The sequence below is a fragment of the Argopecten irradians genome, unplaced genomic scaffold, assembly GCF_041381155.1.
Source record: "Argopecten irradians isolate NY unplaced genomic scaffold, Ai_NY scaffold_0582, whole genome shotgun sequence".
In the NCBI taxonomy this organism is placed as follows: domain Eukaryota; kingdom Metazoa; phylum Mollusca; class Bivalvia; order Pectinida; family Pectinidae; genus Argopecten; species Argopecten irradians.
In genome coordinates, this window is record NW_027188049.1 from 3,466 (window position 1) to 15,479 (window position 12,014).

General features: G+C 33.7%; 1 protein-coding gene across 1 annotated transcript; it reads left to right on the plus strand.

Annotated features, from left to right (window-relative positions):
* Positions 1 to 1,207: 1,207 nt before the first annotated feature.
* On the plus strand, positions 1,208 to 11,807 carry LOC138313074 (uncharacterized). The gene is made up of 4 exons (XM_069253724.1): positions 1,208 to 1,236; positions 5,686 to 5,721; positions 8,070 to 8,108; positions 9,788 to 11,807. The coding sequence occupies exon 4, from the start codon at positions 9,905 to 9,907 to the stop codon at positions 10,658 to 10,660; it is 756 nt and encodes a 251-aa protein (XP_069109825.1). The 5' UTR covers positions 1,208 to 1,236; positions 5,686 to 5,721; positions 8,070 to 8,108; positions 9,788 to 9,904; the 3' UTR covers positions 10,661 to 11,807.
* The last annotated feature ends 207 nt before the right edge of the window (positions 11,808 to 12,014 follow it).

The following is a 12,014-nucleotide window of genomic DNA, read 5'->3' on the forward strand; positions in this document are numbered from 1 at the left end:
GATTAAATTAACTTAATAGCTCGACTCTTATGTTAAGATTTTTACGTGGTAATGTAATTATATGCAAAACACATGTGTATGTGGTAAGACTCAGATCTTTTATCATTTTGCGGTTTTCACCAGAAAGTTTTTTTTTTAATTTAAGTCATCCGTGCATTCCTGTTTCAGAGGGTATTACTTTGATTGGAGTGTTACCAATTGAATTTGTTAACTCAATTGGTGTTTTTGTGGATTTTAAAAGCTCGTTGATTCCCATTGCCATAATTTAAATACCTCTAAAAAAACCTCGAAATGGACGCTATTATACAGCACCTTTTGTCTCCAGGTGAGTTATTTTGAAATCCTTGAAATAAATGGTCATTAAACACTGAATCGTTACACAACAATGATTGGTGTTGTCCAGACATACCTCTCTTACTTCAGATGGTTTTTGCTTAATTTTTTTGTTTATCAAAAATAGTGTACCTCAGTTAAAAGCTGGAATGTAAATCTGAAAGTAAAATAAAATAGTTACTATCCACCATCAGAAAGTATACAATTAAATTTATTTAAACCTGAAGTTCTAGAATCAGATTGGAATTGCCAATTCATTATTTTATAGTTAATCACCCAATAATGCTTGTAATCTTTATAATTCAGCTATGATATCGTCTCTATAAATGATTTAAACACACCTGTTATTTTTAAGCACGCTGTATAATTGGGTAAGTTTTGAATTATTATTGCACATGTTATTGATAATAAAGTTTAACAAATCTGGCTCCATTTTCATTGCATGGAGGCTTCAGAATATGCAAACGTTTGAGAAAAGTGAGTATTACAAATCAGGGATCGAAGAAGTAAAAGAAACCATGTTAATTGCAGGAACTTCTACCATGGAAATAAAAAGAGCACTTTTAGTTTATTCAATTCAATAAGAAACTGAAACTAGTCAGATTATCAGTGAAAATTGGAATAGTAAATATATTTCAACATGTAGTTTATTTCTGAGTATCAAATATATCGCATGGAAATGGATTATGAAATCGAATCTTATTTATCAACTGACCTAATACAGAATTGGAAATCCATTCATTTGGTGTTTGCCCAAGTATAACAGTGACTGTTAAAATGGTAAGCATGTGGATCATGAAAAGAGAATATCATTTAAATAATCTGATGCTGTATGCCAAAGTTAGTTCTAATTATCTCCCATCCACAGATCCTCCAAGGGAAGACGCTGATGGTGATAGTGGGGTGTGTAATTTATTTAAATATAAAACTCATTTATATAATGCATATATATTTATCAAATTTCTGCTGCATTTAGGTATTCACACTTTACAAGGCCTAGTTTAATTTTAAAAAACTGTCTTTATTTATAGTACTTGGCATCAATTATATCATTTAAAACGATCCTTTTGAGAGATATTTTGGTTATGTAAAGAGAAAGTAGTTTTGTTAAATTTGTGTAGAAAGTCATTAAAATAATTTAATTTTAGTTCTGTGTGAAAAATCTTATTCAGTTACAGGGAAACTATTTTTTATTGCATGAATGATTTACCTTTTTCCTGTTCTTCAAATTGATAAACTATATGTAAACTCTTTACATAGCCCCCCCCCAGTGTTTCTGATTGCATTAAAACATATAACTTGCACTTATCTGCAGTTACATATTCATTCACAATTAAGTTATACTTAAAACTGGGAATATCCAATGTTCTATCTTAGAACAATTATGTATTCTCAAACGCTGTTTAGCTGGTGATTTTAGTGTTGGTTATATATTAATAGCAATTTCAGTAATTTCAATAAGTTTAGTGTTAGGAACATTTGAAGTCTATAATGGAAACCAAGATATCCTTGCAAATTAATTGGGGGGGGATTTTACTATAATTTCATTCTTTACTATGAATAATAGTTGTAAAAGAATGTGACTAAAACGATAATGGTTCATGAATTTGAATTAAGCATTAAATTGACGGTGCTAAAATCCTTTTTTCGAAATTATGAAAACAAACATTTGATTTGGTAAAAGTTATATTTGTTACTCTGGGCAAAATTGCGTGAAAAGATGTGACTAAATGAAAATCAGCCAGCTATGCAAAGTGTCATTTGATTTAAGAATTACGTAGCTATTGGTTACCCTAACATGATATGAAAGGGGTTGTCTTCTTTCTTTTTCCTGATTCGGCTGTTTTTTAAACTTCACAGACAATTATTTATTATTACCAAATATTATTTAGGAAGAAAGAGGAACTGTCAAAAAGGAGATTTTGATTGAGGAAGCATAGTTGTAGTTAAGTAGTCAGTTTGTGTGAAAATGTTGACAATTTATTACATGTATGTATAATGTGTGGGAGTATTAACACCAGTTTAAATGAATTTTTGGGGGAAAGTTGTATCTAAAATTGCTGGATATTATTCTGTCCATCTCAAACTATCAACTAAGTCTACTACCATCAAGACTTTCATATTCTAAATAGCTTAGAGTTCTCAATTTTTCTAAAGAAAATTGAACTTGGGGAAGAAAGAAAATTAGAAGAGTAAGATAGTAACAAACAAATAGCAGCTAAAATTCAGGATACAGAGCGAGATCAAATTTTTTCTCTATCATGTTAGTATACCAATTTTGATCATTTAACTTATGATGTTTGGCATTTCAATCAATGATAATAAAAGAGTGATAATTCTATCTTCTATAAATCTGTATAGGTCTCAACATAATTTTTTCTACCAAAAAAAGGGTGATTAAATTGTGATTATATTGTGTAAAAATACAATCATTTTGAAAAATTATAGATTTGTTTACCATTTTTTTCATGATAATGTTATTGACAATGACGTCCTTTTTAGCACTAACAATTAAATGGTTTGATTTTACATTTATGTTAGTTTTATTCAAATAAATTTACCTTTGATGTATACCTTACCACAACATTGGGACCCTAATAAGCATACTTTATAAGTTTGTCTGCTAGATTACAAGTGTTACCAGTTATGTGTGTATAGTTTCTATTTAAAGATGCTCCACCACTGACAAATGGTAATTTTTCACTATCAAAAACAGCAGCAGACGATTTAGTATTTTTCTTCAGTTACAAAAGTTATTTTACTTTACACCATTACCACCATTGAAAAGTTTGAACTTCTAATTTTACTTCAAGTTAAAAATGTAAAAAAAAAAAAAAAAAAAAATGCATCCCGAAAAAATTCCGTGGCATTATATCCTATATGGAATGAAGTACTGATTGCACATGACCCCAAAGGCAAAATGAATTAGTTTCATATTAATTTTTTGAGTTAATTATACTTATGTATACACGATTAAACACTAATTATTGTTCAAATGATAAATATAATTTATGCTATGCATTCGGCAATGGAGCATCTCTTAAAACTATGTATGGATTTATTAGGTTACGTTTAAACATTTAAAAAAATATATATTTTATTTCTGAATTATTCTTCATTATAAGTTGTATAATTCTTCAGTACGATGGTTATGGATACATATTCTTTATATCATTAACATCCAGCTTTAATACATTGCCTTAGTTTATTTCCGGTTTCCATATATTCCTTGTTAGTTATAATTCACAGCATTATCGTTATATCATTCTCTACTGCTAGTTTGATAGCTACTTGATCCATTTTCAATATCTCTATAGTGAATTCATTTTCATTTTATCTTTGCTATCTTATTTTCGACCCATTAAGCTTCCACATATCAATTAGTACCCAGTGTGCCTTTTCGATGGCTTTAGATGTTACTAACGGTAAATATGGGACTTAAAATGACAATGCTACCCCCACATTTTTTTGCTCACCTGGCCCCAAGGTCGGTGAGCTTATGTCATGGCCCGGCGTCTGTCCGTTGTTCGTCAATTTTCCTTAAATCTCTACTAGTCATATAGTTTTTGCATGGATTGTAACCAAATTTGACCAGAAGGGGGAAGGGGAACAGAACTTGTGTAAATTTTGGCAGGAGAGGGGCGGGGACCAAAAGGGGAAATAGGTGTAAAAATTTTGGCTCTGAAACGTCTGGTGGCAGGAGGGGCGTGGACCAAAAGGGGAAATAGGTGTAATTTTGGCTCTGAACGTCCGGGTGGCAGGAGGAGCGTGGACCAAAAGGGAAATAGGTGTAAATTGTTTAAATCCGCTACTAGTCTTAGAGTTACTGCAATGGATTGTGACTAATTTAGCCCAGGAAACATCCTCTGGGAAGCAGAACAAGATTGTATAACTTTTAGGTGCTCTGACTTCATGGAGCAGAAAGAGTGAGGAGCTTAATTAGAGGTAAAATTCCTTGAGAAAAGAAAACAATGAACCCTGTATTCAGAACATTACTTAGCATTACAAAACCAGGTTGATCGACTACAGGCGCCTCTGGGCCTCTTGTTTTATATTGACCTTAGAGTCCTTACTATTGTGCAATAGTTTTTGAGTAAAGGTCTAAAAGAAATTCCGATTACTAAGATGCCTTTGAATAAAGTTTAAAGCATCCTGGAAACATATATTAGCGGTTGAATACAGGGCGTGCACAAGTTATAGATGTATCTAGTGGTGTATATTTAGTTAAAATTCCTGCTTGGAATTCAGCCGCCACTGTGAACCCAATATTTGCTGAAACCTCCTAAATACAACGGTGGAGGTCTCGGGTTGCTTGATTCACTGCTTGCTATGCATTTTGTATTGTGATGAAAAAATTTAGGGGAAACAGCTTCTGTATTGTCAATACTATTCTTAAGACGTTTAATATATGTTTTAATTATTATCTGATGGTGTTAATTACACCACTTTTTATGCCTCGTAAATTATCAAACTTTACGAGCTTAAACTGTGCGGATAGTCTCAATCCTTTCCTAGAGTCTATATCAGACAAATACTGTAAGGTTGTTGGGTATTTCATGCATGATGACTAGCTATGTAATTGTCATTACTGTTTAATAACACGGAACACATCTCTTGGAGACCCTATCCACAATGTTTCCTGCCGGAACTGATTATGTATTTTTCAGCTTGCGTCCAGTGAATGCCACACATTTTCTCAAAACAGGATGGTGTGATTGTGATCTAACCGCAAACTTTTTATTTCCAGCACTTTTCACTGTTTATTTTGGAGAATTGTAAATCGCAAAAAGTTTATAAATATATATGTAAGATATTGTTTGATATTTTTACACACAATGGTACTATGATAGTACGATTAATTGATGCACGCTATGTTAATAAAAGATAAATATGAGGGTTTTTTTTTGCGATAGTGAAGTGACCTATATAAATCATTTTCATTTAGAACGTTTCGGTAAATATGACTAGAATATTTACTTTAGAAGGACATTAGTGACGGGACAAGGAAATCCTTATTATATTAGGTGAAGTGACCAGGATATCCAAAGTATATGGATTCATGACGTGACCAGTGATGTATTTTGATGGCATTAGACCAGGGATAATCCTCAGAATATTTAGTGACGTGACCAGGATATCCTTTCTATATTTGATGACGTGACCAAGGATATATTTGAGCATCAGTGCTTTATTCAACATCTGAAGTTAGATTCTATGACAGAAATCCGGATAAACGATTGCTTTTTGGGCACTTTCTTAATACGTATGAGATAGACGTTAAAAGTCTATACAAATGTACTTCATTCTTGTCGATTCATTTAAAACTGAAACGTTACTGTCTTTTCATGCTAGCCAAACTACACGTCGGAACAGCATGGGTTTGTGCCGGTAAGGTTTTTTTTTTTTTTTTTTTTTTTTACATTTTCCACTCCGTCCTTACATGACCATAGCTGTTAATAGGACGTTTAATGAATCAAACAAACAAACAAACATTTTCCATTTTTCTATCATCGGTTTTATTTCTTTCCCCCTCCCACTTATTCTCCTTTCATTGCCGGTTCATGATTTTATGCAGATTGTGTTATATCAAGTTAAAAAATCTATTATTAGCATTACAATTTTGAAATGATTTATCGATAACAGAGGAACCCCGGGTATTGTGTTTGTCTAATCGATCACTAGGTTTATTAATTCCTCATTAAGAATTATACCATTCCCCATGTCATCAACAAATTCCTTTTAATATAAGAATTTGTTTTTATTAAAATGATTTAAATGACTGGTACTTCCAGGATCGCTTTTGAAAACATCCCACCTTCCACAACAAATTAACCAGACAAATGTACCGGTAAGAACAATGTACATAATATGGTTGTGACATTTCAACCTTTCATACCCAGTGTTCCTCCCTAATACGCCTGTGTATTTCAAAATTTAAATAAAAAATTGCAAATGAAACATATTTAGTTATTATTAGAATTTATGGAAAGTTAATAAATAATACAATAAGATTTCAATTCACTTTCGCCAAGCCATTTATCACGAATTACAAAGGTTTCACGTATAAAATAACAATCGCGTTGATATTATGATACAACAATTTGTCTTTTAAACAAAAGTATTGACTATCCTCTACGATGTTTTGTTTCCGATATATGTTTAAAACCTTTCAGAATACATTCGCATCAACATTCTATCCAGGTGTCAACTTGTCCCGGTTACTCCATATAGAAAACTCCTTAAACAATGTAAACCGTGTAAGTCAGGGGGGGGTAGGGGGGGGGGGGGGGGGGGGGGGGGGGGGGGGGGGGGGGGGGGGGGGGGGGGGGGGGGGGGGGGGGGGGGGGGGGGGGGGGGGGTGATACTATTCCTCAATTATCTAAAGCATGTTGCTTACGAGGATTCTTTAGAATACATTCCACTATTACCACAAATTAAATCAACAAAAGTACCGGTAAGCTATGGATATATTTTGTTGTTGACCCTTTTATATCCTTCCTCCTTTTGAAACCTTTTTTTATATTATTATTATTATGTTTTTACTCACAATTATTTTTATGGAGAGGATAAACAATCATTATATCATAATTCTAATATGTAACACCTGATTCAAGCAGTTTCACAATAATCTTGCACATAACGTTTACTTCCCCGTCCACTTTATTATCTGTAATTGTATATTGTGACATCTGCCTAGTCCAGATATTATCATTGTTCATGCGCAATCATTTAATAAATAACTATAACAATGATTATCTGACAAATAATCCTTTTGTTCGGTAAATGTCGGGATATTGTCAAGATATACAATAACTAGACTAGGCTATGCTTCAAATCACATGCTATTTCGTTGGCCCACCATTCAGAGCATTTTAGCCTTACATTCATATATTTTGTAACGTACCGGTAAATTTATGTTTATGTATTTTCTCAAGAGAGCACCTGACTGATGTTTCCTCCCAGCGCAAATCCATAATGTATGTTACCTTTGTTTCTAGTTGTATATCATATTAGAAACCAATCCTGAAATGACCAGCCCGTCTTCGTTACTAGGCCCATGTTGAAGTTATCACATCTACAAATCTCTAACATTGTACACATTAACACAATTCTGATATTTTTATCCCTATTTACTGTAAATCAATATATTGATGAGTGATTTAATTCCCCGTGTGTCTTAAACACAGGGAAGTTAAGAGGGTCAAACATATTATCACAAGCAATGTGACGCAAGTTCGAGTCTTATGTGGTAGCATTTACCAGGAACAGCAAAATTTCCATACAGTGTATTCTGTGATATGAACTTAGTGTACGTTACTATACGTACATGTTGATTGTAGCATGTTACATTTTGGGCAATGTTTTGTGAACATTTCTTCTTTATATATTCATTATCCTGGTATCAGAAAAAATTCAACATACCTATGAGGAAACCCCATAATTAAGGTATTTAGAACTATTTGCAACATGCACAAGCATTCAGTTTGAATATATTTTCATTGATGTATTAATTTATCAATCTACTGACTACTTCACTATCACTACCATATTTTTTTTATTTTTCAATTAAATCATACACTAAACATTAACACAATTTGCACTTTGTGAACGGTTGTATGGTTACTCAACTCTTTGTTTTCACATGTGGATCTTGGCGAAAACGTGTTTACGGATTACATTTGTTTCAGAGGGTAATCAAACTCTCAAATATTTTTCATGTTTGATATTTTCAATAGTTTGAGCCAGAAGATCAGATTCCTTACCTATTGTCCGAGGTTGGTCCTATATTCAGAATGCATGCTTTGATCGAGTTGTGTGAAGTTATGCCCTTTACTGTTATTAATGCATAGCCCTTAATGGTGGAATTTGAAGTGTTTCAAAAGCATGCTGAATTGTAGTAGAGTGCGTTGATGATACGACATTGATTGGGTTTCTGTGATATTGTAATCAATTTCTGCATGGTATTTTATGATCAATTTTCATTGGCTTGTGTGAAGTTCTGCGACTCTGTTGGCACATTCGTCCACCATTTAAAACGTTTCTTTACTAGTAATCTGATTAACGTATTTTAATGAATACCATGATTTGTCAACAAGCACATATTTGCTTTAAAAAACATTTTCTTTTCGGGACGTATTAACAAACAATAACGTAGAAGAACATTTTCCATTTCGGATATGCTGTACGTGTAGTCGAATATGATCCGATCGGTAATATACTACATGAACAGCTATATCTGGATGTGTACAGTACTACCGGCTTGTTTCATTTCTGGATCAAGGTTACATACCTGTTACAGGCCACTGTCTGACCGGCGGCAGATTAAATCTTTAACTTAAATACCAAACGATGATAAATTACATTGTTCCTCAAATCTTCACAGAACCTTGTGTAGTATGACGTCTACAATGATTTCTGTTACATATTTCTGGACTGTATTGACTGTATCAAACGATGATAAATTACATAGTTCCTCAAATCTTATCGGAATTTCCCAGAACCTTGTGTAGTATGACGTCTACAATGATTTCTGTTACATATTTCTGGACTGTATTGAGTACATAATTATAAAAATGTATCAAAATTTTACATGATCTTTGATTATTGTTATTTGTCAAACAGCAGGATTTGATTACTAAAACCACTTGTTTATATTTATATTGTGAACATGTTACCATTTAAACGTTTCTTACAGTTTGTACTTAAAAACGCATGAAAGTTTGAAAAGAATGAATTGCAAGAATACCATAGTATTATAGAATTTTTTATTCTCGTCATCATGTTTTCCGTATGGTGGGGAACGACCTCAGCTACATGGACTCCGAACACATATTGGTTATTAAGGAATTTCCTTCTTTCTTCTGGTATCTTTTATCCAAGTTTATTTATGCTAAATTTAAAGAATGATGCGTTTTTGGCCGTTAACGTAATTTCCTATCAAACATTCAAATTAGTTGTAAAGTTTCAACTGAAAGAAGGAAAAGTTGTTGCATAATAAACTTAATTAGTTTTTCTTCATTACCTGAGATATTGTTGTTCATGTATTCGAAGTATGTTGATTATCATAAACATATTTGCATGGCGATTTTAGTGCAGTGGTGTTTGTGAAAAACGAATGTGTTTGATAGTATTAGCATTCCATTGAAATAGCGGGATATCAAGGTATTTTATATTTATTTCAATGACAACACACTACTTGATAAAGAACACTGTTCAGGTCGCATCCGTCTTTTATTTTGTGGGAACAAATAATGTTTTATATAAAAGCAGTTTAGTGTTATTCAATTCTCTTGAATAATTGATATTATTATTTAGATGTTTACCGATTGAATTTTTGTTTAAAAAGAGTTGTTGTTTTTGATATACAAAATTACAAAAATAAATTAAAACATTACAAAAATAGTTTACGTGGTATCAATCCGTAGTACTCACTGTGATATTTTGTTTTATTCAGAATACTCCACCAGTGAGGGAACGCGTCCACCCGACCCATGAATATCAAACCCTGCCAAGATATACCCACTCCAACTTCAAACCACTCCCGATTCTGAAAGGAACCAAGACTTCATCGATGGCTATGGGAGGGGCAGGGTATCAAATCAAGCCTGGAGGTCAGGTAGTCAGACCGCCTCCTCCCTACTCCATGGATGACTTCATGACCAAAATGAAGGAGAATGCAAAGAAAAAGAAGAAGAGAGTAACAAGGACACGACGGAAGATGAAGGCGAAAACAGCACCGCTGGACGATAACGTTGACGTTTATATGGAACACGTGCGTCAGACTCCGCTGCCCAGTAAAATCCATACGCCTATAGATTTTGAGATGTCCCGTATACCATCTGAGTCTCCGCCTCCATACGCTTCACCGCAACCAAAGGGATCCAATTCCGGTAGTAGTCGTAGCCCAGGCGACGGCGAATCCATCGAAAATGTCAGCCAGTCAAGTCAGTCTCCACCTACAGCCATATCGTTTCTGTCGGCGAAGCCCCTTCAGGATTTCCCTCCTGTATTACATCCAAGAGAAGCCTTCGTGAAAACGCCGACATTTAATTCCTCGGGACAATCCTCTGCTCAGCGTAGTGGCAGTTCTCTTGGAAACCCACGTCGAACGACCTCCCCAGCTTCGCTCAGTCAACCGCGAACCAACTTGGGTCGTGCTCCCTCTCCCTTCCTGCACATGCGCGACGGACCAGAACGCGAGCCAATCGACATCAATGTGGAAACAGATAGTATGTTGGGCGTTGAGGAAATCGATAACCCAGCATATGAGCACGATGGTGGCAACAGGGCAGATTCCACAAGTCCTTCTCAGAGACATTTATTGTAAAGTTACTTTAAAACAAAGATTAAAATTATTAAAAAACGGCCCTTATGAACCTAACTATTTTGAAAACTTGACACTTCCGCTTCATTCTGCTGCAGTCTATAGGTCTAGATATTGAAGATAGAGATTATTTACTTTTTAACCACAGATTAAAAACCTCTGACATGCATGTACTTCGATCAATTTAGAAAATGTGTTATGCAACAATTGTACATGTATCTTAGAATGTAAATAGCTTATCTGAAAGCGACTTGAAGAGATCGCTCCAATCTTGTGAAACTTTTGTTTAATTTTCAGGTATGATACCGGGAATCAAAGTGGTTTGCATACACTGTATCTGTGATATCTTCTGTGATCTTTTGGTTAAACTTATTTACAATACCGTCCATTACCACTATTTTACAATTTGGTTAAACTTATTTACAATACCGTCCATTACCACTATTTTACAATTTGGTTAAACTTATTTACAATACCGTCCATTACCGCTATTTTACAATTTGGTTAAACTTATTAACAATTCCGTCCATTACCGCTATTTTACAATTTTATAAGTACTGTGATATCGTCAAGAAATTAATCCAACTAAATGTGATAATAATATAACTTATTTTACATTGTTACGTAGTAAGCTGTGAATGTAATATTACGTATTGATAATATAGTTTATATTGATGTTATCAGGGAATGTTTCCCTTTAATATGGAGTGTTACACAAAGGGTGCCGTTTTAAAGGCATAATTTCAAACGAGCTTTAAAACTAAGATGATGATATTTATTATATTTTTGGTGTTTAAAAATAATTCTTAGTTTTTTCTTTTTTTCTTAATTTTTAGACTTTGTTTTTGTTTTGGTATATTTTTATGTATTTAATGTGAATTTTCTAGTTATGAGTCATCCTTCGTCAAGGCAGTAGTATGATGGCGATGTGGTATTTTGATTTACAAAGTTTTTCTATGGCACGAGTTTCATATCCGAAGTTATGACTGCGAGTGAACAATATTGTAAAACTTAAATTTACATGCTTGATATCTGGAATAATGGCGATGGGGTGATGAACAGAAAAATTCTTCAAACAGCATAAGGTTTTATACTACAAGCAAATTATTTTTGGATGAAAACTTTTAATAAAATTTTCACGATATTTGTACATTGCCTATTTTCATTTGTTTTCTCTTTTTTAGTCCACCATCATAAAATGGTGAGCTATTCAGATCGCCTTTTCATCCATGGTCTGGCGTCCGTCCGTAAACAATGCTTGTTACCGCTATTTCTCATAAAGTACCAAATGGATCTGTCGTAAATTTCATATGTTGGTTCACCTAGGAGTGTCATGCTGATTTTCAGACTGATCGGA

Coding starts and splice junctions, on each gene's coding strand:
- LOC138313074 (XM_069253724.1), top strand. CDS start 9,905: ATGGCTATGGGAGGGGCAGGGTATCAAATCAAGCCTGGAGGTCAGGTA.